Raw genomic sequence first — 26,420 nt, 5'->3', positions numbered from 1 at the left:
TCGCTGCACTTCATCAAACTGCGACCCGCTGGTTGCCGGTGCGGGTAACTTTTCTTTTTGCCCATCGCGCGCCTTTTCATGGCACAAAACTTTCCCACCGATTCGCTGAAGATGGTTCGAATGTTTTTCCACCTTACAGTGCTGCAGGCCGTGGCCGGCTCTTTCCGAGTGAATCGGAGTGCTGGAAAAATAGCGAGCACGATGGAGCCCGACCGCGCGAGAAAAGAGTGGGAAAACTATTTTCGGAACGTCTGGAATTTATGACGAAATGTCGGTGATTTTCTTTCGACCAGCGTCGCCCGTGGGAGAATCATAACGACGCCAGAGAGTGGCAGAAATTACTTGCCCAAGCTCCTTTTTTTTCCCGCAGCGCCGAGTGTTTGTGACGCGGTGCGTGATTCCTTCGAGGCGCAAATTCCAAGAAAGTTTTAAAATCCGGACCTCCGCGTTCGTCCGTCGTTCCGGACTCTACTTCTGCCCATCAGCCGCCTCCGACGCACCCGACAGTCGGTCATGTTGTTGTTTTGGGTTCGGAGATTAATTGACTACCGGAAGATCCGACGATTTTCACCTCCCGGCGTGAAGCGTATTAGTGCGAGACACTGCGTGTAAACAACAACTCGGCTGCGTTGCGATACGTCTCGGCAATCATATGGGTGGTGTGATAATGGATAAAGAACTCAATCCTCAATCGATGGGTGGATTGAGGCGTCCGGAAGGCGTCCGGAGGGCGTCCAGAGGGCGTCCTGGCAAGCCGGTAAAGTGATTCCATGTTTGCCTAGCAATTACGATTCGGTAACACAAACATAAACATCACAGCACTGGCAATGAATCTCCAACTGGCCCATTAAAAGGCCGGTGTCGGGGGAGATTGATTCCATGCGCTCGGAAATTCTCGCACAGCCCACTCTCGGTCACATGCAGTCCACGTCATCCTGGCGCAGCAGGACTTCAGCTCGTGGTGGCTGACGTGGCCGTTGGAAGCTGTGGGTAGATGATCTAGCTAATGTTTGCCGGCAATACGATCCGAAAGTGATGCCTCACTTTAAGATGTCTATTTTCAGCTCGCTTTGTACCGATCGGGATGTGAGCGAAATTGCCTTGAAGTTTGCGCACTACTTGCAGTAAAGGCGCAAAAAGCAAACTCTCAACCAATTCGTCATTACTCAACCAATGCCCAATGGGGTGGCACGATCGGTGTGGGTGGATGTGCATTCTGCAGTGCGCTCTAATGCGCTCATAAATAATGCCGCCTTGGTCCGGCCCACCGGCGGCGAGTATTTTGTTTCCTGTTTCGTGTAAATCGAGCGAGAGAGAGAGAACGAGACAGCCCTAAAGGGCCTCCCCAGTCACTGCCAACTATGGCGAATATTTATTTTTATTTGACAAATATATTTTCGATCGGAAATGAACTGGAAAAAGCAAAACCCTTCGCCTGCAGGCACACTCGCTACGCCTTTCGAACGTTGCACCAGTCGACAAATGCATCATCACGGTTGGTAAAAAAAATCCCGAACGAGCCTTGGTTGGTTAGGATCTTGGGACTTGGGATGGTGCCTCCAGCGCCTTTTGCGTTCTATGCGAAATCGAAATGTTTCGCGGGTGGGCCCTACCCGGAAGTAGGAAGAAAATATTGACAATAACGACCAGAAACCTACCGGCAAGCCACGCCGCGTCCCGATCGATGCAGCGAAGCAAAGCGCCACCATCGATGGATGGCTTCGACGAGGAATTGTGTGTGTGTGTGGGGAATTTTTTGAAGGGATTGTTTTTCTTAAAAATTCGTCCCACTGTCCGCCCCCGAGGCGATGATCCAATTTTGATAGCGCGCACGAAGGACGATCGAAACAACACGGTGAGATAGACGAAGGAAACTGAAAAAAAAACGAAAATCCAGCCCGCAGAACTCGGGCGACGTGGACCTGGATGGGAAAAATGTCTGCCACTAATGCTTCTTGGAAAAGTGTGCCCCTTACCATCGCGGTCCAGGAGAAGGACCGCGAGCGAAGCACCTCAACCGCAGGGCGCCACGCCAGGGCGATAGTTTTACAAAGCGAGTGAATTTTTTAGGCACATAAATTATAAATATTTTTATTTTTATAAAGTCATCCTCAGGAGTCGAGTCGGGGCGAACCACGGCCCTTCGGGATTCGATCCCGGTCGAATCTCGTTCTCGTTCTGAACTTGAGCACCGTCTTAAATTATTCATCAACTTCGGTGGGGATGAGCAATGATCATCTTTCGAAGCGCTGGCCGGGTGGTTTTTTTTTTCTCCTTCTCCCATCCCTTTTGTCCAGGATTTTTCCTAGTCCCTCCCCGTCGTTGGCCATCGTCGCCGTTTTTTATGTCTTTCCAATTTCGACCAACTTTACCAACCTTTAAGAGGGTTATGCACACTCCACCTCCATCGGGGCCCTTATTGCCGGCGCTTCAGCGTCGCACACATACCGAAAAAAAAAACACGAAAAAACGACGCCATTCGAGCGAGAAGTCCTTAACGTCTTTATCATAAATCGGACATGGCAGATGCATTTGGTCGCCTTATCCCTTTCGCTGTCGCGCTATTCCATCTCGCTGTCGTTCCACCGATTCGAGGAAGGGCAAACTGGAACCAAAGGGAACCCAGGGCGGACGCATTGCGGCAGCAAAAGGTTCAGCCACTTCGGGCGGGAACATCCTCGAAAACACGGCTCGGGATCGTCTGTGCCTGATTTGTGAGATATTCGCCCGGGCGGAGATTTATTGAAATATCAAATTATGAAAAATGAACCAAAAACCGTTCCCCAGCGGTGAACCTCGAACCTGCTGGGATCATTTGTCTGCGGGAGCGGTCGTACGCTCATCAACTGCATGTTGTTTGTTGAAGCAGGAATACGGGACGGGACGAACGCAGCAAAAAAAAGGCCAACAAAACATCGCTTTCTGTGCTGCTGCGTTGCGTGCCCCGACGGATCTTGATATGTCCCGAGAAACTAATGAGTAATTTATTCGAAGTATTATTTGTTTTTTGCTCGTCCTTGCACCTCGTTTTCGCTACTACTACTATCGTCCGCAGATTGTGGTGGAGAGTTGGTGCTTTTGTTTTCCTCTCTTTCATTTATCTCGCGAGCTGACGTAACGTAAAGCGTTTCCCATCGCCTGCAGACACGTAATCCGAGACACGCCGTGATGGGAAGCTGAAGGATGCACAAATGGAAGATTTATCGCTGATAGCTGCAGGACCTCGTCCGGTCCGACCTTGGGATACGCCCTGCCCTGATGAGTGCACTTTTTTTCGTTTTACTTGTTTGCTAAAGAAGGCTCATCACCTCCGCTGAAATTGCAACCGAGAGTGAGGCTTCAAGTGCAAAAAGGGCACTCGTTTCAGCTCGGGTTGGCGCTCCGTTGGCGTGTAATCGGATCTGGTTTTGATATGGCAATACGCTGAGTGTATAATTATGGCGTCATTCAAAGACGTCTCGTCTCTTTCGCATGTCGTTTTCACCCAAAAATTTCAAAAATACCCCAGAATCACGGCATCGAGCCGAACCGGTGGGAAGTTAATAAGATTCTAATAGACCCGGTTGCTGCTGGATCATCAATCCCGCGCCCTCGGATGCTAATTTTCGGCCGAATTGAAACGTTGCTTTCCCGCGTGCCTTCGTCAATTTGTCGCCATCGAAGAGCTCGAAGTCATCGTTTTTACAGCGCCGTTTGTTTTTACGAATGTCAAACACGGTTTCCCGTTTGTTTTCCCAACACCTCGAGTCCTCCTGGCCTCCAGTTGGTCGTGAGTTAATTTATTGTAAAGAATGGTTCCAATTATAAAGCACGGCTTCCACCCGCGCTCGATCTAAAACCCGCCGCTTCGGGTGCTGCTATTTTGCATAATCAAATCATCTTGTCAGGAACCATTAATTTGACGTATTGTTTCGACTCGCCCCGTTCGACCGACCGGAGCTGTTTGGTGGAGGCCCTTCGGTGCCGGTGTTAGCCCTCGACAAGGTTCGTCTGCGCCGAGCGACGCAAATGGAGCGCAATAAAAAAATTTATGACACTTTCCGAAGACGACGGTTCGCTGTATAAACAAAGGTATTCATAATTCTTACAATCTCTCAGCCCGCACGCACGCACCCGTCCAATGTGGGTGGGTAAAAAATCATCCCAACACAAACGCCAACACGCCTCACGATGCATGCACGCAACCAAAGGACGCCACCTATGGCGATTTACGAGCGTCACAGCAATTAACGTCGACCGATGATGTTTGCCCACCGTATCGGGTCCATCCCGAGCCCGAGCTTTCCATTCTCGGTGTCAGTATTTCACGATTTTTCTCTCCCCCCATTGGCGGCGAAAGGCTCCCACCTCCTCGCCCGATACGGCGCTTTAGGTCACGCCACAAAGTCCAGTCAGTCTGGGGATTGATTCGACCGAAGCAAAGACGACGAAACCGAAACCCCATTAATCACGCGGACCGCGCCATTTGGCTGGAGTCAGCGTCCAAACAGCACGCCATCCGCACCGGTCAAATTAAATTCGCCTCGAAACAATTTATGACCGCGGTTCAGACGGCGGCCACCGATCCGGTCTGGTCAACGGTTGTTTCTCCAGACATCCGAGACCCGGCCGTCCTGCGGGATTTCCGATGGCCAGCTCCTTCGAAAATCCTTTCCCTCATCGAACTTGTCGACGGCTGGGCGAGTTTACCATCCCCGTCCGGTTTGGGATTTACGATTTACGGACGCATCCGGTGTGGTGAGGTATCGAAACCACCACGCAAGAGGCATTAGTTGATGGCAATGGGCGAAAAAAAAAGCACAAAAATACGACCCTCCAATCTGTTCCGGGCTGTAGGCCGGCCATCCTTAAGGAGATGCCGCAAGCTAAGCTGCCCGGGCGGTTTCGATGCGGTTCGGTGGGTGGAAAGGTGATGGATAAATCTCATTCCCAGCCCTTCGTCGAAGGAGTCGAAGTATCGCCCTCGTCGTAGGGTACGACGAAGCTGTGATTGTCTTCGCATCGGAGGCCTTAATCGGTTTATAAATGCGCTCTGCCAACGCCTTGCAGCGCGTGTGAGACGACGCGATTCTAGCCCGTGCGGATCGAAGGAAAACACCGTGTTCGGAGAAAAAGGGAAAGCTCAAGTCTGTCCGAGTTCCAACACGCGAGGGTTGCAATGAGAGATGTGCGAGATTTACGGCGCGTCTGATAGGCCGATTTCGGGGCTCGAGAGCAACGGTGACAAGTGAGTTATGTGTCGTACGCATTGATCCCGCTTCCATTAGGCAAGGTGCTCGCAATAATCCTGTCGAATTTGCGTATCACCCTTCGGAGGATGTGGTTTCGGTTTCTTGGAGGTTTTTAAACTGCCACTTCCCCGAGCACGACTCCATGCAGATTGAAATCAAACGCAAAACGTTCCAATGAAAATCCTTCTCTCCGTTGGAATTGTGGTTGAACGCACACATACACCCGTTTTTTTGTATAAAACATCTTAATTAGCCACCAAAACGTAGCCACCAGCGGGCGAAGTGTTAAAACCCTTATCTTGTCCCCATTTCCCGGTCCCGGTCCCGGTCCCGGTCCCGGTCCCGGTCTTACCCAACGCGGCAATAATTAATCAGCCAATTAACCGTAGCCCTTCCATTTTTTTTCTCTCTCACGCAGGTAAGCATCCGTACGAACCCGCTCAACCCTAATCCAGTGTGCCCCGTTCGGTGACCGCTAAAGTGCAATTCCTTGCCACTAACGTCGCCGGTAATGGGTTTCGGTAAGCCCAGGCCTGCCTTGCCACCTGCCAGGCGTGAAGAGGGAAACGGATCAACGAAAGGTGGAAACCGAAAATCCCACCACCTCCAAAGTGCATCCGTGCCCACGGCATTGCCACCGAATTTCCGGACACGCCACCACCGATCCGGCATGGTTTGTGCAGCCCGGTCACGGTGCACACGGGGTTGCGACGTGCTTCACCGGGCAAGCACGCCGGAACTGGGATGATTTTATCTGCCGGCATAAATCAGATTAAGTATTTAACCTCTTTGCTCAAAGTTGAAAATCAATTTGGCTTGAAATTTACTCGTTCAACGCTTTTTACGAGCTTTACCTAGGTCCGCTTCGGGTGGAACGAACCTGCTGCAAACGTGCCGGAACGACCCTGCGGCCAAAGGATGCTTCGTCCCCTGATGGCGCCCGATGGTGGTCAATACGCTCGAGAGCGTGTCCGTCGTTGCTTTGGTTCTCGCGCAGGGCGAGCGGTGATGGAGCCGAAAAAGGGATGAAGTCATAAAATGTGTGTTTTTGTGACTGCTTATCAAAAGCCGTTGTTTTGATCCTCGGGTCGCAAAAGGGTCGATTAGTTACGACACGAAATACGGTCCCGGTACGGCACTTCCGGAATGGGGGCGAATCGGGTGGATCCGCTGCATCGGGGTTAAACTCCGACTCGGGCGCGAATAACTTATATCATTAACACATTTTAGAAGGAACCGTCCCGCCGAATTTATGAACGGCCCGTTTAGCGAGGGTTCGAGTATCTTTACAGCTGTTTATCGCGTCGGTGGGTTGTTCCAGAGCCACCACGTCGCGGACTACCCAGTGCCGAAGCGAAATTTACGACACGTTTCTTATCCATTATGGTAATCCACCGACCGGCGCTTGGCGTTGGTGGAAATCGACCCGACTGTCATAAGGCGGCGGTGAAATGTGTTCCCCGCTACAGTGCGATTACTCAATCTGGCAACATTAACTTTTTACTGTCACAATAACCACTTACAAAAATCAACAATCTGGACGTTTACCGCACGGGACCGTGGCGGGTGAAATCGTTGAGCGCCTGGTAGCAGCTTTATCGCAATTTCGATCGATTAAATCAGCTCCGTGGATGGCTTAATCGGCTGTCGGGGCAGGCGTGGATATTCACGATTCGATCAATCGTCGGAGAGATCATTTCTTTCTCAACCTACGAATGACGGATGCATTCCATCGTGCTGGGGAAACCTCGTGCCGGCTGGGTAATCCTGAAACCACGAGTCATGGTTTAGATTTGAATTTAGCCCGTCTCAATGCTTTTTTCTGGTCAAACCGATCAGCCTATACGGGGGAACTGCCTACGTAAGGGAACTGTCACTTCAAACCATGCCGTGTCATTGTTTGTCAAATCTGTCAGTTTTGTTGAGCTTCCGAAAATCCATTGATCCGGTTTTTCCCGTTTCGAAACCGCGTCGCGACCCTTCGCGAGCGGATTCCAGGCGTACCTTTTGTAGTTTCCGATGACACAACGTGACACGCTCCTTTGGCGGTGGACACATTTCAGATGAAACCCCACCAAAAAAAAAATATGCTGCAACATAAACCTAACCTGGACGGTGGTGGGTTTTGCGTTTCTTGTTTCATCCGTCAATCGTTTCGACGCTAAATACCTCCCAACACTAGCGGTGGTGTTGCGTGCCATGAAAGAGGTACGAGAACCAGCTAAACACATCTGTCGACATAACTCCCAAACCGCGCCGGTTGTAGAACGAAATAATTAACAATCTCAAGAACCTGACGACCAGCTCCCTGGTTTGGGGTATGTTGCAATGTTGCTGGGAAATAGCTCCTCGGGCGAAGCCTGTCGAGTTCGTCTGACTCTTCGCCGTAAAAGCGCAACCGTGCATCGGTTTCGGGCCGAATCCGAAAGGGTACCTCAACGCACCGTTGAAAGACAGATGCAACGAAGAGAACCCAAGATTACAGCATATCCATCATGTGTCTGGTTTTGGGGAGAACGTTTTATTTAACTAGACATGAGTTCTATTTTCGTTGCACCACGGGCAGGTCTGCGCCCGAGGAATCGACTCTGTCAGATTACCACTGCACGGTAAAACCGAGCCTGCTTGCGTTCACTGAGGGACCGACGCCTCGGTTGAACAGAATATCGATGACCCTTACCGTACAAACAAGCCGCGATGGTGTCGTTTCTGTCCCTTCACTCGGTGCTTCTTTCATTCTAGAGAAAGGGCGCGATGTCGCCATCTTAACCGGATTGAAATTATCTTAATTAACTAGGCAAATAGTTGTAATTATCACGTTCCACCAGCTTCGTACCGCCGACAGGTCTGTTTGTGATTGCTGCTAAGTGGTGCTGGAGCATCCCCCTTCAACGGTGATGGGAAGTAAGAACAATTTGCTGCAGATGACGTGGATTTTTTTACTCGCTTTCTGCAATGAGCACTATTTTGATCGCATCATGCGAACGTTTAGCGTGACTTTGAGGGAAGACGTCAGATTAGAAGATTAGTCTGCTTTGACCTTGCGCCAACATCTTGGGTAGACGATGAATATTTCACTAAACATTCAGCGTACGTAACGGCACGCTAACTGCTGGATTAGTAGATTGTCTTTGTCCACATCTTCCTGCTGTGGATACTACCGCAATCGCAATACCAAGTAATATCTACCAAAATTCCTAGTGCAGGAAACAATTCTTGTTAAGCAATACCGGAACACGCGCGCAAACACATTTCCGCGTACGTGTGCACAACCACACACGCATACACGCATGCACACTAAATCAAGATTCCGCCGACTGACACGATCTCATCATCACGTACCACAGCTATCTCCGGAACATCATCAATCCACCGCAGGACTGCGGTTTAATTAAACGCTCCGAATATTCTTCAACGTCGGCTAAATTACCAATTTGGTCACATCGGGCCTCCGCGTTGCCAGGCTGGCGCACCAGCGAGTGAACAGAGCATGAGCAAAGCGTATCCATTCCATCGGTGTTCGGGCGTTTTTTGACCTACCGGCCCTACGCCCAAGCGCAGGATATCGCCCCCAACGCTCGCCTCGGTTACAAGATTGCTGGCACCGCAAATTGGCAGTTCCCTTGGCGATATACACACCTACCATTTGGACTCGCACATGCCTTATGATATCTGTAAACATACATAATTACATGCTCATCTACACCAGCACAACCCCCGGCACGGGTTGGGAGCGAGTGAGCAGAAACCAAACCCGCAAAGATGCCGTACAAATGGCGGCTTGTTCCGTTCCATCCTCCCGGTTTTTGGTTGGCGGTTCGACTCCTTGCGAGTCGGTTCCTGACTGGCGTGGCTTTCACCAACACTCGCATCCACTTGAGGGCGAAAATGAATGTGCTTTCCGGTGGTGCTGGCGCGCACAGGATAGCATTCCGCTTGGTGTCCTCACTCACAGTCGGCGAAGGCGTTCGCTTGGAGCGTCAAATCTGTCTTACGATTGTGTACGAGGTCTGGTAGGGCCCCTTGGGGGAAAATGCGATGCAGAAGACGCCCGCGCAGTGGAGCTCTGTTGGAGGATGCAGAATTTCCGATGTAACCAGCGTGAGTGGCAAAGAATTGACTTTGAATGGGCCTTGGGTGGGATTTGACCTATGTCTGCTTGGGTGATGAGGGCCAATAAATTGGCCTTGGCTTCTGATTTAGTAACCCTCAGTTTTTAGCTTCAAAATTCGCAATTCCACTAACCGTGAGGATGAGGTGGCCAATGAGTGATTGCTTGTCTAGCAACTTTGTAATTGTATGCGAATTTAACCGATGCCATCGAGCGACCCTCGGGACTACGTTTTGTACTTTTAATTGAACTTCACAAATAGTACACAATACCACACCACAGCTAAGATGAGTGACAGGTTTGGGTGAGTCATAGATTAGACAACACGGACAGAAACATCTTTTAACTCGTATAGCGTATCCCTGAATCCCTGCCAAACCCACGTCAATGCCGCATCCTAGCGAGTAGGAAACAATGTTGTAATGAATCCCGATGACGTCCCTGCCATCTTTCGCCTATCCAAACATCAACCTGTTAGAACAAACAACCTCTCTATCTACCGTTTCCGGGCCACCAGCATCTGGGTGGGGTTGGCCCACTGGCGACGAGGACTTTCAAATACCGCACCATCCGGCGTGGGAGGGAGATCAAGGAGTGGTGATTATAAATTCTAATCAGGATGTTGTTAGCATACTCGCGCGTTGATGGGATCGATAGCTCGGAAAATGTCATTCGCACAGTATCGTGGCGATGATGAAGAGGACCGAGCGGACCACGAGGGTCTCTCGCGTGCATTAGTTTGGCCCTCGAGGCAGGTCCGTGGTTGATACATGCATTGCACGTGTGAGCCATGCCAGCGCATGGTGTCGTCAGGGAAGGGAAGGATCAGAGGAGAGCACATACACACACACACACACGCATCCTCACCGGGTGGCCTCATTTCATCGAGACCCATTTATTACCCCCCAACATTAGCATCGAACATCGAGCGTAGTACTCCCTGCTGGCGCTGATGGTGGCCGATGATGGCGGTGTTGCGGTTCCACTGCTCCACTGCACTCTGAACATCGGTGGACAGGAGAGGCGACCTGCACACAGGCGACACTGGGCGACACCGGGCGCACATAAATGCATGCATAAACGCTGGCCACCGCGACGTGTCGGTGGAGCGCGTTATCAGCTCATCAAATTCCATTCTCGGTTAATTTATGAACCCATTCAAAACTAACTTCATTGTTATTTTGTAGCCTCGCCCGCGTCCGTCCGTTGCCCGGGTTTGGGTTGGGGGTGGTTGTGATAGTGGATTAGATGATCATCGCCACGCTTAGAAAGCATCTAATATGCATCAAACATGCAAACTCCTCGCACCTGTCACAATCGATCGCGCTCGCCTAGTGTGTGGCAGGAGGGATGCGAAAAATTGCATTCCATCGGTCCTCGGGCGCCAAGCCAACCCCCATGTGGGAGGAATATGCTAATGTAGAGCCATCCTTGTGCCTGCGGGAAGGCTAACAAAAATACGAAATACATCCACACACACACACACACACGTCCGTGATGGCATGGTGCAACACGTCTCCTGGGTGGGATTGGGTCGAAGAACGAACGATAACCAAGCGAGGCGAGCTCACATATGGAAGAAGGTTAATATCGAAGATACGTTTTTCGTACACGGAAACACTCTTTTCCGTGCTGCCATAAGCACGCCCAACCAGCGCTGACAGGCTTATAATAAGATGTCCAAACCATGCTTGGGCGGTTGATCGACAGTGATGTCAAATTTCAAACGAAATTAGAGGGATATAAATTTACATACCGTGCGCGCCGCGTGACAGTCGAATGAGCGAAATACATATAAATTCAAATCGCTGCCTCCCTCCAAAAAAAAAATGCTCGCTACGAGAAAATCATACTTGTCATCAAAACAAAACGAGCACAAAATGAATTCCAATCTGCAAAAGGTAATTTAAAAAGCAGCGTGAAAAACGCTCACTCTTCTGATAAACAATCTACGAAACATTCAAGATGAAATTCTAACGGACTATCGATTCGAGGTTAACTCCAAAGACCACTCACCAGGAGGTATTAATGGGCGCACAATAGCCGTCGAACGGTCGTAATCCACCGAGAGGCTAATGCGCGCGTCAGTAAAGGCAACTTAATGCGCTTCTACCCGGATCTCGAAAATTGTGGAGAAAAAAATCCTTTCCCTGCGGATATTACTACACAGATACTACATAAAGGCGAGAGAGTGAGAGAGGAAGAGGATCGAAAAAAAAACGCACCCGAAAAGCTGGGAAAAATCGTGCGGCGAAAAAATAAAGTAGGCGACGCGTCAGCTGTTTATGTCCCGACCGAGCGCTGTCATTAACGTCATCGGGTGTATTTTGCTGAGTGTGCTCGGGTGCGCACTTCAATCGGTTTTATAATTTCCAATCCGACACGAAAATCTGCTTACACTCGCGTAATGTGCGTGGTCCGCCTGCCATACATGACATTCGCATTATCCTGCCACCATCGCCAGCAAAGCAGGATGGAATGGGCTTTCACCCAACTGCCCCACGTGGCTGCACGCCCTCGAGTAGCCGGCCCTCGAGGGCACTCGAGAATTCAATCGGCACCCGATTTTCCCGCCCGGACCCGGTGCCATTTTTCTCACTCACATGCCGGTCTGGGGGATTACAGACCCATTTCCACCACACGGGCGGGCCCACACATCATCGAGATGCTGGCGCCGTTGCGAGTGAAGCGAATCAAATTCTCTCACACCCTCACACGGGGGTCGGTAAAAATGGCAAACCATTTCAAATGGCAAAGGCTGCCATTTCGGGCAGATGAGAAAATGTTTTGGATGCAACTCCATCTGCATGCATCCGTCCCGATGATGCGAAGACGCTGACGATCCGGCCACGCGAACTCACTGAAGCAGTCGGGAATGGGCCAGCCGTTTCCTTGGCCAAATATTCACTCTGCACGTCCGTGCGTTTATCGCGAGAGCCGAGTGCAACATTTTATTTATTTTATGCACCAACCGCACACCTATCATCCCGTGGCAGCCGCTTCCGTGCTGTCGCTGGCACAATGCACCAGCAAAGGCAGCTGAAGATTTTTGAGTGCGGGCAAAATGGAAGATTCACCATTCACCGAGGGGACCATTCCATCTTTCCCACCGGCAGGATCCGTCTGTCCTGGGTCCATACATCAACCGGCCGTCTTCCACAATCTGCCGAATTCTCTTTCATCCGCTCGCACGCTCGCTGCCGGTACAGTTCGGCTCCAAGTGCAAACACTCGTAAATCCATTGTGTAAACATTCGCGCAGATGTAGGATGGGCAGGTTCGCCTACCACGTCGTACCGGGATATGGCCGTCGACCAGTGACGGACAGGGACATGCACGTTTGGAGGAGGTGGAGATGAAAAAATGGTGAAGAAGCATAAATTCTAGTAAAATGTGTCATGAATATTAACAGCTGGCGAAAGATGTGCGACAAGGCGGGCTAGAATTTCAGTTTCTAGCTATTGGGGATCTTTTTTTTTTTTGCACGCTTGCTTCATGAAATACTTGCAAGTGATTTTTTTTGTTCCATCTCCAACTGACGAACTACCCAAGCAGAGTGTGTGCCGAAACCATCCAATGCGCCATTATTTGCTCTATTACCATGCAAAGACGACCATTTGCATCCAGCGTGAGCGGAAATGTCTTCGGAACTAACGCGACATGCCCATGTGAACCGTGGAATTGTGCATAGCTTCACCTCCCGTCCAGCAAGCTACCATAATTGGAGCACACATGCAGTGTGCTGCGAGTGGGTCCCATTAAGGCCCCAGGGTCGTAATAAATTTGGAAACAAAATTAGGACCGTCGACGCCACGCTGTTTGCGGAATTAGTCGTCGATGGGTCCTCTCGGCAGGGAGGTTTTAGCTAGCAGCGTGCCTCCATAAAATGTCATAAATGTACGGAATCCGTTTTCATTGGCTGAAGGACCGATGGAACCGGTCCTTTCGCAAGCCTTTTATCATGCACATGGTTTGACCCATAAATCTTCAAAGCATTCCCCAACACAATCATAGCTCAATCAGTGCCAAGCCAAATAACATTAAGCCCCCAACGTACTGAAAGCTCTAGATCTACTTCCCAAAGTGAGGACCTCGGAGGCGAAATTCCATCACCCGGGCTCGTGCCCTTAGCCGGCAATGTAGATAACATAATGACGATAATAAAATAGGCTGCCACTTGGAGCGATGCTGGAGACATGGTGGTGGATTTTAAAGACACTCTAAACGCCAGACCGCCGGCGTGACCTTTCGCCTTCGTTTGACATCCAGCAACTCAACTCCACACTGTCTCAGCAGCCATGTCTTCTTCCAGATGACCGAGCAAAGTATCCGTGCCCGCTGGCACGATGTAGATATTATTTTGTCGAACGTCCCAAGGCATCGTTCATAAATGGATCGGACTGAGAAACTAACCCCCACGATCCACTCACCTGAGCACATGGATTTGGGGAGGAACCACATGGGAAAGGTGTGGCAATGGATGTGCTTTCGAGAACTGCACGAGTCCCAGCTGCGGACCCGGAAAGCTAGACCTACGTAAACAGATCTCAGCGTCTAGTCCGGTCCGGTTATGGTCCACTTCATTTTCAATTTATTTCGAAAGAATGCTTCCACCACTTTGCGTAATATGATTTCGTTACCTTTTAGCCATGCTGCAAAAGCGATTGGACAACAAACGTCAGCTTACCTGTAGTAAATTGTCAAACGCTCGGAAACCATCGTACGAATTTAAATTAGATCACTTAATGCTTGTCAAGTTTTGGCATGCTCTTATGCAAACTGAACAGTTCATACCTAAGTGCTATCAATAAACCATGCTCATCCTTTTTTGTGTTTAAATTGAACGCCATCCGCTTTAAGGAAATGGGTTTGATGTCAGATTCTTTTCGTCTATCAATCGATCTCCAATCATGAGCAATCAACCACCCATGGGTGCACTTTTCGTACCCTCGCTAATGGGCAATCGCATGCCCAAAGGCAACTATCGCGTTGCATAATGTTATTAAATCATTCCAGTCAATCTAATCACGTGCTCCCGCAACGCCAACGCCAGATCAAAGCGTTACCATTTCCGAACGTCTTTCTTACACTTAATTGCTCACTGTCTTCCCCTTTTTCTTTGCTTCCAGGGATCTGCAAGGCAACAACATCACCGTCATCTACGAGTCCGACTTCCAAGGATTGGCAAAGCTGCGAATACTGTAAGTAGAAAGCAAAGAAAAAGAAAAAGAAGCTCCTTCCGGTCTCTCAAGTACTGGCAATCCCGCTACTAAACGCAATCAACTGAGCAGCGAACCAACGCCGGTCGTCGTCCTAGTCGCAGATACTTAAACGACGCCGGCTTGTAGTGGGGTGTCTTGGAGTAATTAAATAATGTCGAAAAATTTTCTCCCCAATCGCGTACGGTGTGAACTATCAACGGTATGGGGACGATGCGGTTGTGCCCTTCATGTCCTCTTCGACCACATCGTTGACCCGCGAAACGGGGCGAACATCGACGCGTGCGAATAGTGAGACGGCAGCGCAACGACTCTTTTTAAACTAATTACGACACAACCGTGAACATGGGAGCGCGGTCGACTGGTGCAAACCACCGATAGAATGTCCTGCGCTTCATCGCTTCTTCGACCTGGTGACTTCCGCCGACGGTAGATGGGTTTAATAGTGTTACGCGAAGTGCTTTCCAAAATTACCCGTTCTCGGGCATGGCGAACCGACGCCCTGATCAACATCGGCTTCCGCTGGGAGCGACACAAGCGCGAGCGCACCGGAAATTAGGTTACAGCATGCAGATGAACTCGACTGTTGAACTTACCGTCTCGCGGCGTTATGGCGATGTTATGGCACACCTTGATAGTCTACACGTTGCCTGTACGGTGGCGCATACTAAAGCATATCAACCTCTCTGATGCAGCGTAAGATTGAGTGATCGCGAGCATCGCATCGTCGATGCAACTCGCTGTCATAGTCGATGGTTGGCCGCGAATGAAAAATTTCGGAAACATCCGGGAATGAAGATGATCACGATATCATTAGCCTTTTGCTAATCAATCGAAACCACGCGTGAACAATCAGCCCGGGCGCCCTAAACTGACCGGTTCGAAAAACGACCCGACTCGGTGCCGAAGCGACACTGTTTAGCGTCACCATAAAAATGTCTTTCCACGCGGTTCCGATGCGCCCCGATCCGGAATGATTTACGCTCATGAGCTTGCTTCTCGTGCTCTCCACAGTCCATTATTCAAATTGGGCCGCCCTCGGGGAAGGAAAGATTTACAGATTCAATCGCCCGTGCGCAGACCTGCCAGCCTGCCGAACCGGGCGCGACGTCCTTTCCATTTATTTATCATTTTAATCGATTTCCAATCATTTCCTAACTTTCATCGATTTAATCAGCCCCATCGGCAGTGGTTGACGTATTTTATTGGTTCACCGCGCGCCACAAACCATCGTTGGCCATCGGCCAGTGCAGTGTGGTTCGAACAATTGTCCCACTTTCACTGGACGCGGGTTCGCGTCGACGCGGGAACGAAGGGACAACCGCCGGGCGCATTGTGTTCGGTGATCATTAATTTGCATAAGTGGAATATGAGATATTTCTCACCGCCGTGCTGGTGCAAGCCGCTGGAATGGATCCTTTTTTTCCACTCTTCACAGGCTCATGGATTTCCAGTAATTACGGAACCACAGCGACCATCGGGACCGACGTGGATCGAAATTCTCTCCCTCTCCCGAGCCATGCTGCGAGCATGAGTGATTTCTTTCCCGCCTCGATATGCGTCCACTCGTTACCATTTACCTTTTGTTAGGGAAAATGGTGAAAAATTAATTTACACAAAAGCCAGCCACCACCAACCGGCACCGTATGGGGTAACACCGGCGTGATGGGGCCGCGCATAATCCATCGCTTAAATCGCGCGAACGTGTTTTTCTTCCCTCGTTTGGTATAATCCCAACGACTGGCCCTGCCATAACAGCTCGGGTGTAGAGTTACATCGGCCTGGTCTGCTATCGAGCGCGGGACCGGAAACGGTATGCTACCTTTCACACCATCCAGCTAAAACGAACGTTTAAAATTGACACACTCACTTAAAAGATAACTCCTTCCGGTATCCCGCTATCACCGGGCACCGGGCACCGGGTTCGATCGCATCGTTCGATATTGAACCGGGCCCCCGGGCGAAGGATTCGGTTTCAATTAATTTATAATGCAAATACGATGTGGCTACCATTGGCTTCCTGGGAACACGAGCTATCGCATATCGCGGAGCGAATGATGAATTTAATTAACCATCACTTTCGCCATTCACGTTCGCCTAAACCGAACACCGTACCGGGTTCTGTAACAGGGGTGTAATGTTTTTATTTTTTCGTTCGCGTCCCAGCTGCCGTTTCTTTTTGCGTGTGTCATTCGATCGAACGTCTGCTGTGCGCTTCTGGCGGGCTGCTGGCGTAGATCATACGAGGGTGATTTAAAAGTCGTTATGGGGAGCTATTTCCTATCGGTGTCCGATGTCGGATTACAATATAACACTCCTTTTCTCGTGACAAGGTAGTAATAATCCGCTGTAAAATATTGTGCGTATAATTTTCCATTGACTTACGCGACAAAACCCTCCCCCGATCAGTTCGTTTGATTTGCTTGAAATGAGGAATACTCATTTAGACGAAACGGATCACGTTCGATCGTCTAGCTGCTCCATCATAGGGTACCATCGGCGGATATCTGATACAGTCCTTCGCTCAGCCGTACGTTATTTGCCATTCCGAAAGCGTATGCTGATTCCAGCCTTAAATTAATATTTATAAGTGAATTCATGAATGGGTTCGGTTCATTTTTCGCCGCCAATAACTCTCACCCAACGTGCCGGCTGTCAGCTTACCCTAATCGAAAACGTCTTCATTCAACTGCGGAATGACAAACCGAACTTTTGCGGACCGTCGGTAGCTTTAAACAATATTCATTATGCATTCAGAAATAACTACAATCTTCCTAATAGTTTCATCTATCTTCAACCACCGCATAAGTTAAGATAATTTATGATGGTTTTTTTCCCTTTTTGTTGTTGCGCCACAAATTCATGCATTTGCTTTTGTTATCTACTTCACAGGCAGCTGACGGACAATCATATCTACACGATCGAAAAGGACGCCCTGCACGATCTGATTTCGCTGGAAAGATTGTAAGTTAAAATTCTTCCCCATGCGTGTCCTAGTGCCTCTTGCGGTACACATTCCTTCACAGACACACGTTCTGTGTCCCGAAAAATCATCCACATCGTACTACAAACCTGTGCCCCTCGAGAGGAATTTTCTCGCACACCACCCACACACAAGCCCACAAATCGCAGCCAAATATCTGCCTTACCTATCGGCCGCATCGTGTTTGCGTGTGGTTTTGCGGTAATGTAGACCTGAGCCGACATCCGCATGACATCTTGTGATTCTTTCATCATACACCCAAAAAAAAACTTGCTATCACAAGGAATTGTACAACACCCCAACAGAAAATCCAATTCGAATTCAAACTGACAAGCGACGTCAAATCACCTGTCGCTACACGAGCACTACCTGTCGCAGTCAATCAGTCAACTTTATGGCTGGTGAGCCGCAATCTTCAGACGTTAGGAAGTCTGCTTAGGATTCGCTTTTTTGCTTCGGTCGACCTTCTTAGTGGCGGCTCGTCCTCCCATCCGTTCCCAGTAGAGGATCATAGCAAATATTTTGACAGAGCATATTATACGAATTTTATTACATTTGCTTCGAGCGAACGGCAGCCATTTTTTGTAGTTTTTCTATTAATTTCATATTGTTCGGATTTGGCAACATTAGCTCTAATTAATAACACGAATGACCTTCCGCGAAGAATCCACCACCAGCCGGACGATCGCCGCATCTGCGCTTGATCGGTCTGTTTTCAACCCTTTGGTCTTTTTTGGCTAGTTTTTTGCTTTTTACCGAAAAAAGGCCGACCGTCGCGCAGACGATTTAGTATTAATTTATGCGTAATTCACATATGGTCACCATGGATTATTTACAACTGTTTTACGTCGCACGGTGAGGCGATCGCACATAAAATCGATTGAGTTATTGGCGCCACCCCGTCGGGCAACGGCTAATTTGCAATCTTCGTGTTATTTCGTCCCCTAATCTATTTGATAAAGCGATTCCCTATTCATTCGCACGGTGACCAAGTCAACTGGCAGCCAAGCCACCACCAGACCGAGCTGCAGCCGATGTCAATAAAGACGAAAAACGAATGGGACACAATTAGTAACGCTGATGGGTTTGAATTTGCGAAACACAAGCGATATTAAATGTGGTTAAATTTAAAGATGTCCAAACAGAGCTAACCGTATCCTGCAGTGCCACATTGAAATAGGCAATCCTTTTCCACTGCCAAAAACAGGCATCGACACGTTTCGAAGCAATTGCTACAAACGCGCAACAGCCCATTGAAAAATGGCTAGTCCGGCGGAAGCAAGAAATTATTCCTGTTCTCTTCCACCGCCGGAAGTTCGGTGTTGTCGGTCGTTTGTTATGCAGCTTCGTTCCAATCGACGACGACGCCGGTGGTCATCTGAGCTGAACGGCCCCACCAAGTTGTCCCACCGCTCGAAAGACACAGCGTGTGGGTGAACGTGGCCGGGAATGCTTGCATCTTGCGATTGGAAATCGATTTCCGTTAATTATCCGATGCCTCTCGTTATCGACCATCGAACGATCGTCTTGACGTAATTGATCACGCCTCCTTCCGTTTGCGGGAGCGTAGGAAACAACATTACTGCTTATCCAAGCAAACCCTAATTCCCGCTTCATCACCGTTTTGGGTTCGTTTGTTCTTCGTTTTGGTTATGGTGCGAATGAAGAAGAGAAAAAAAAACGAAGGGCCCCTTGGGAGTGCTAAAGGGAGTGCGACCGAGAGATGCCATATTGCTGCCGCCTCGTCAGCATGTAGGCTTCACGGTCGTTGCTGTGAGACAGCCTTCGAAAGGGCGTCGACACATTTCGTAGGGCGACACATTTTTAATTAAGATTCGATATGTTCAAAAGCCTCGTTCCCCATTCTGAAGCCTGCGTTCGCATAGTACACTTCATCCCAACCAACAGCCACCGGATTGCTCACTCACTCACTTGCTTCCGTTTCGTTTCACTCTTCACTTTTCCGGACTTGCTCTTTCACGCCGTTCTCGTTTACGTTCGCATTTCTTTTGTCGTTATAATTATTATTGTTTTACGTTTGTTTCCTTTATTTCCAGACGACTTAATAGCAATCGCTTAAAATCAATACCAGATAATTTTTTATCCAGTGCCGCTAATTTATTACGATTGTAAGTAGTAGTTTGTAGAGATTTATTTCTGTTCGACTGTGAGCAAGTGTATTCGTTTCATCGTTGTGTTTGATGTATACTCCGGATAGATTTATTATCATTTTACCATGCATGCAAGCTGTTCGCGACCCTCAGACGGGAAAACAAATCGATCCGATTGTTAGATGAGATTCTCAGTCCCAGGCCGATTTCTAACAGATGCTATTTTGATTTATATTTTGCTCTAAGCAATACACACACAAAAAAAAACGCATGCTGATTTTGCACAGTTTCCCGAACCGTCGGTTTTGTTATCTTTTTTGGTTATTTTCGAGCCAACGTTTATTTTGCATATTTTGCCAACCAACTCCCACCATTCTGTGAACGATTAATGTGGTCTGAGGATTGTTTGGTTTCGCTTGATTTACGACCCCAGATGGTATTGGATGTTTTACTAATTATCGCCATTTGCAACAGTTAGAAGTGCAGTATAGATATGGTCCTGCACTGCTGGATATCTCATGATTTTTTTTATTCCGCTGAGTAACAGCTCTTCTGCATGCTTGATGTCTATTTTCGTTTTTTCTACGTGTTTTATTTGAAACAATAAATTCAACTGTTATCCGGCATTAGGTCTAACAAAACACAACAACAACCCTCAATAGAAATATGCCAAACAAATCGAACAATAGCCACAACTCCGTCGTCTATGAAAAATAACCAACCCATAAACGTATCTTGCGCAACAACATGATTCAAATTGACCAAACTTTATCTTGCAGAGATCTGTCGCAAAATGTCCTCACCGCTGTGCCGAAGCGTGCATTCAAGGGAGCGCCAGCCCTACGCAGCCTTCAACTGGACAACAACCAAATCACCTGCCTGGACGAGGCCGCCGTGAAAGGGCTGACCGAGCTGGAGATACTGTAAGTGCCGGGTGGGCCAAACTTCCCCAGGGAGCTGTCCACCCCAGCATATATACATACACGAAAGCGAGCGCATAAAAATCGATTCACTCACCACGCCGTCCGAATCTTCCCGTTTGCAGAACGCTGAACAATAACAACATCACCACGCTACCACGCGACATGTTCGCCGGCATGCCACGCCTGCGAGCGCTGCGCCTTTCGGAGAACCCATTTGCGTGCGATTGTCATCTTTCCTGGCTGGCTCGGTACCTGAAGAATGCATCACGCTTGGCCCCGTACACCCGGTGCCATTCGCCCGGCCAGCTCAAGGGCCAGAACGTGGCGGACCTGCACGAGCTAGAGTTCAAATGCTCCGGTAAGTGGGATGAGCGCCCTAGCGTCATAATCCCAGTCCCAGTGAAGAAGTCTGACGTTCGTGCGTCGATCGAGTGCTACACATAATTGCTGTCCTGGCCGGTGCTGGCCGGTTACGGCCGGCTAGGGTATGCTTCAAATTGGAAAACACGCAATGGCTTCATGTGTATGTGTATGTGAGAGAGTGGGAGGGATTTTTTTTTCTTCCTGTTGCCGTTCCCTTGAGGATCGCCCTAGGAGGGCTGGGCCGGAACGAAATTCGTCCCCAAGTTCTCCATCAAGACACCGAGACACTGCTGTGGGAGCGGCCTTGGAAATTCCGATAAACCGCCGCCCAACGATGACAGTACATTAACTGCCGTCGGTTGCCTCCATCGGTCGTTGGCCGGCTGCATTGCTACAATTATGTTCATCCAACCGTCCTCAAACCGATCGGTGGGATTCTCATATTCCTCGGTTCCTGGCCCCGGTGGTGTACCTCAGGAGTCGAGTACCACCGGCGACGATCCACGACCGAGGGTCATGTACGATTCGTAGCGAAACCCACGTTTTCGAAGCGTCCGGATTTACATATTGCTGTTGATGGTACTTCGCAAGTCAATCCCGGGCCCGGGTGACCCTTCGATCAGTCGCTTTTTCGTGTGAGGCATTCCGGATTCAAGTGGGAAAATTTTTAGCGTTCCTTTTTTCCCAATCCTTTCACGATCCGTTCCAAGCTAGAATGCATTTCTACAACTTTTCAAACACTTCTTCAAAATAAGTGCACATTTATGGTAAAGTGCCAGGACGATTAGCACATTTCACTCGCAAAGTCACAATTACCAGGGCCATGTGTTCGACACGAGCTTTTCTAATGCTCAGCAGCACACGCTAGCTACACCAAAGTGCAGCTTAAACCACGTGCTTGTTAAAATTTACCACCATTGGAAAAGTTCTGCACTGATTATGAAATGCCGCACGCAAGTGTGCCATTTTTTTTGCGTGTTTCAAACCACGCGTCGCCGTTCGTTATAATTATGTTTCAGCACTGCAGCGGCCACGTCTTGCCCCGTCACGTCACGGCACTTGGTGTGAAACCGTATCAAACGTGATGGGACACTAATTTATTTTCACCAGCATTCTAATGAAGTTGCCGCCCGGCTGTGACGTGCTTGCGCCAGCCGTTTCCCTCTTTATCACCGTGCACACGCAAATTGCATTTAAAAACAGTCCCTTTCACGGCAGCTCAAATGAACGTGAGAAGAGCGCACGCAGGGAGAAAAAAAAAACTCGAGCACTCGAGCTTGTGGTGCGAACAAAAAAAAATATGAAAATCCTGCGGTGGATTTGGTCCAATCAAATCCACCACAAACTGCCCCGTGATCCTGCCCATTTGAAAGCAGGTCAAATGCGCACTCGGTTGAATGCGAACGCGAATGTTGCCACACACGAGCGAGTGATTCTGAAGCCTGCGCGTGTGTTTTGGAGTCCTTTTTTACTGCATCGCCACTGCGTCCATCAATTTTCCACGTACGCGCCCAACGCCACTTCCCGTGTGGTGCGGGAAAACTCATAAACCTCATGCTCACCACCGGAGCTATCATCGTCCTGACCAACGCCAAACGGGGTGGAGAGTTTTCCGCCGAAAAACCAGAGGCAATCTCAACCGCACCTGTGCCACACACACACACACCACACGCGAACACACCCTCAACCGGGCGTTTCCAGAGCGTGGTTTCCGTACAGCAGGATTCATTTTCCATCCGGCCAGTCGGGTGGACGCACAGGACCAACGGACCCAGCACCCAGCGATTGGAAACACTTCCAGCGTACGCGACACTCATGAATATGTAAATGTTAATTTATGCCGCCTCCTCTGTGTCCACAGCCGGCGGGCAGCGCGCTTACTCGATAACGCGCGCTCATTTGGCGAGTTGCTGGCGATTGCACTGAATTTCGCACTCCGTTCGCTGATGCACCGTCGTCAACAGATGCAAGGGAAGGCAGGCGACTCGTCGGTATTGGGGAGCGGGTGCCTTTACAGGGTCCTTTTTACACTTGCCACAGCCAACGGGCGTTCGTCCACACACGCGTTTGGATCAACGAAATCAAATTACTGGAAAAATAATCGCCCATTCGAACGCTCGAACGCCAAACCCAAAAACGGGGTCTAGGTGTCTAGACATGGGACACAATCGATTGCACCTCGTGCGTTATTCTATTGCCGTTGCCAGCGCCAGCCTTTCTTGCTTGCGTGGCCGTGCAAAAGCGCAGCACGTGACAATGAGTGCATTATGAAACGGCAAATTGATCGCATTTTTTCCCTGCCTTCTTCTTAGCCCGCAAAACGCCATAAAACGCACTCGTTCGCGGCATTAACTGCGGTTGGGAAGCGAACCGGAGTGCATAATGCCGAATGGAACCGTGCATAAAATGTTTTGCCCTTTATGGGTGTCCCAATAAAAATGCTCGTTTATGAGTCGCTCGTACATCCGGGCTCCACTTCGCGGTTAAAAGTTGTTGCGACCAGGCTCAAATTGGCCGGGCATGTGTGATGAATGCTGCTGGAAGAAAATGGTCGACATTGCGTCTGGTTTAGGTGCGATAGTCGCAAATAGAATTATTATTGGCACACACTCTGTTTGGCAGCGAATGGGCCCGGTGTAGATTTTATTGCATCGTGCAAAATTTACCCCATTCACCTGAAGGACGATAAAAATGAAACCGGCAAAGCATATCTCACACGCCGCTAAAATATTATTCCTAACACCGTGCACCGTCGTTTCGGCAGGTCTCACGGAAAACGCCCCGATGGAATGCGGTGGCCGGAGTCTCTGCCCTCATCCGTGCCGCTGCGCCGACGGCATCGTCGACTGCCGTGAGAAAAGTCTCACCATCGTCCCGTCCACGCTGCCGGAGGACACAACCGAGCTGTAAGTGTTTATCCATTTCCGCGGCCACCCCGGGGCATTAATATGTAATCCAAATATTTTTACAGCCGGCTCGAGCAGAACTACATCACCGAAATTCCACCGAAAGCGTTCACCAACCACCGGCGCCTTAAGCGGATCGACTTGTCGAACAACAACATTTCGCGAGTCGCCTACGACGCCTTCAGTGGGCTGAAGTCGCTAACGTCGCTGTAAGTAGTCCACGCTAGTATGCAAGTATTTGACAGAGGAGGAAAAAAAAAGGATCCACCGGCCATGCGGCCCAATTGCGGGCTAGGTGGCGCATTAAAATATTTAACTCCAACCATCCGAGAAGGGGAAGGACATTTTTTATCATAAGTAAACAGGACGGCGCTTTTCCCAGTGCCGGACGGTTTTCCGGTGGCACATTTTTCCGCCGTCCCGAGCTCCCGGTCGCCTCTGCTCACCGGTTTGTGGGTTTTTCTTTTGCTTTCTTGCAGCGTTCTTTATGGTAATAAAATCAAGGATTTACCGGCGAGCGTTTTCAAAGGATTAACCTCCCTCCAACTGCTGTTGCTGAACGCGAACGAAATCAGTTGCGTGCGAAGGGACGCTTTCAAGGATCTGCATAATCTGAGCTTGCTGTCGCTGTACGATAACAACATCCAGTCGCTGGCCAACGGGACGTTCGAGTCCTTGAGAAGCATCCAAACGCTGTAAGTATGCCCCACCCCATTCCAAGCGAATGGCAATCGGGCGGTGCTAACTTTCCGAAACCCTCTAACCGGATCCGGATTCCGTTCACTTTTAGGCACCTGGCACGCAACCCGTTCATTTGCGATTGCAATCTCCGTTGGTTGGGCGATTATCTGCACCAGAATCCGATCGAAACGAGCGGGGCTCGGTGTGATGCGCCCAAGCGCATGCAGCGTCGCCGAATCGAGGCGTTGAAGGACGAAAAGTTCAAATGTAAGACTCAGACCGTTTAGAAGGCGCGATTCGCGGCACCGTTGGGTGGATTTAAACGATTTCTTACATCTTATGTTCACCCCACCACTGTAGGCATGGATGATTACAGTAAGATCAAGTACTCGGGCGAGTGCCGCATGGACCAGGAATGTCCGGCGGCCTGTCATTGCGATCGCACCACGGTCGATTGTTCCGGACGCGGCCTGAAGGAAATTCCGCGCGATATTCCCCTCTACACGACCGATCTGTAAGTGGCCCGAGGTGGCAGAGCCAATGAGATTTATTTGCTAACTTGTATCCTTCTCCCCCGGTACACAGACTGCTCAACGACAACGAGCTTAATCGCATTAAGTCCGACGGGCTGTTCGGTCGACTGCCAAACCTGGCAAAGCTGGACCTGCGGCGAAACCAGATATCCGGGATCGAGCCGAACGCCTTCGAGGGTGCCACTAAGATACAGGAGTTGTTTTTGAGCGAGAACAAAATCGCCGAAGTGCACAACAAGATGTTCCTGGGACTGCATCACCTGAAAACGCTGTAAGTAAAGAAAGAAAAAGAGACCCCGCGGTTGAGCGGCGAACGGAAGCGATTTATTTTGTACGACGATTTTTGCTTCGGCCCCTTTTTTCCAGATCACTTTACGACAACATAATCACCTGCGTCATGCCGGGCTCCTTCGAGTATCTGACGTCGCTGACACAGTTGTAAGTAGCGGCGGAACTAATCCGCCCTCGAGGGATTACAGTGGAAGCACATTTTATCATTCCGGGCCCTTGTTCCCTTTGCTTTTTTTTTTGCTTTTCGTTAAACCCCCAGAAATCTGGCATCGAACCCGTTCCGGTGCAACTGCCACCTTGCGTGGTTCTCCGATTGGCTGCGAAAGAAGCAGCTGAATGGGCCACCGGCCCGGTGCACTTCCCCGTTGAAGGTGCGCGACACACCGATCAAGGATTTGCCACACTTTGACTTTAAGTGCACGTCCGACATGGACCAGGGTTGCCTCGGTGAAGGTTACTGTCCCCCGTCATGCACCTGCACCGGTACGGTCGTGCGGTGCTCCCGCAACAAGCTGAAGGAAATCCCCAAATCCATCCCAGCAGAGACGACCGAGCTATATCTGGAGTCGAACGAAATCTCCATGATCCATTCCAGTCGCATCAACCACTTGAAGGCACTCACCAGGCTGTAAGAAACGCACATCGTGCATCCTAATGTCCGGACCATTTCTAATGTTTACCCACATGTTTCTGTTTCACCCTAGCGACCTGAGCAACAACCAAATTGGCATCCTATCCAACTACACTTTCGCGAATCTCAGCAAACTGTCCACACTGTAAGTTGTAAACCTCTGAAAGTGGCTTTCCAACGTGCACCAGTTAGTCCCAATGTTTAATCACACAATTTGCGTGTATTTCTTCCGCAGCATCATAAGCTACAATAATCTGCAATGCGTGCAGCAGCACGCTCTGGCCGGCTTGACCAACTTGAAGGTTCTTTCACTGCATGGGAACAAGATTTCCATGATTCCCGAGGGCACCTTCAACGATTTGCAATCCATCACGCACATGTAAGTCATCCCTACCACGGTACTCTGTAGCATAAAGTGTGGGCTCATTGACTTACGTT

At 49.6% G+C, this 26,420-nt stretch overlaps 1 protein-coding gene across 1 annotated transcript in view; it reads left to right on the top strand.

Annotated features, from left to right (window-relative positions):
* Window positions 1-26,420, top strand: part of LOC128730130 (protein slit) — a 131,568-nt gene that overhangs the window by 102,606 nt on the left and 2,542 nt on the right. The window contains exons 2-16 of the mRNA XM_053823166.1: window positions 14,471-14,542; window positions 17,453-17,524; window positions 19,601-19,672; window positions 20,434-20,577; window positions 20,700-20,935; window positions 23,705-23,846; window positions 23,912-24,055; window positions 24,326-24,541; window positions 24,637-24,794; window positions 24,888-25,041; window positions 25,113-25,331; window positions 25,427-25,498; window positions 25,611-25,979; window positions 26,056-26,127; window positions 26,218-26,361. Coding sequence (XP_053679141.1) covers window positions 14,471-14,542; window positions 17,453-17,524; window positions 19,601-19,672; window positions 20,434-20,577; window positions 20,700-20,935; window positions 23,705-23,846; window positions 23,912-24,055; window positions 24,326-24,541; window positions 24,637-24,794; window positions 24,888-25,041; window positions 25,113-25,331; window positions 25,427-25,498; window positions 25,611-25,979; window positions 26,056-26,127; window positions 26,218-26,361 — 2,286 coding nt within the window. The remainder of the gene's footprint in view (window positions 1-14,470; window positions 14,543-17,452; window positions 17,525-19,600; window positions 19,673-20,433; window positions 20,578-20,699; window positions 20,936-23,704; window positions 23,847-23,911; window positions 24,056-24,325; window positions 24,542-24,636; window positions 24,795-24,887; window positions 25,042-25,112; window positions 25,332-25,426; window positions 25,499-25,610; window positions 25,980-26,055; window positions 26,128-26,217; window positions 26,362-26,420) is intronic.

The sequence above is a fragment of the Anopheles nili genome, chromosome 2 (genome assembly GCF_943737925.1).
Source record: "Anopheles nili chromosome 2, idAnoNiliSN_F5_01, whole genome shotgun sequence".
Classification (NCBI taxonomy): domain Eukaryota; kingdom Metazoa; phylum Arthropoda; class Insecta; order Diptera; family Culicidae; genus Anopheles; species Anopheles nili.
The sequence above is the reverse complement of the archived record's forward strand: the minus strand, read 5'-3'. Positions and strand labels throughout refer to the sequence as shown.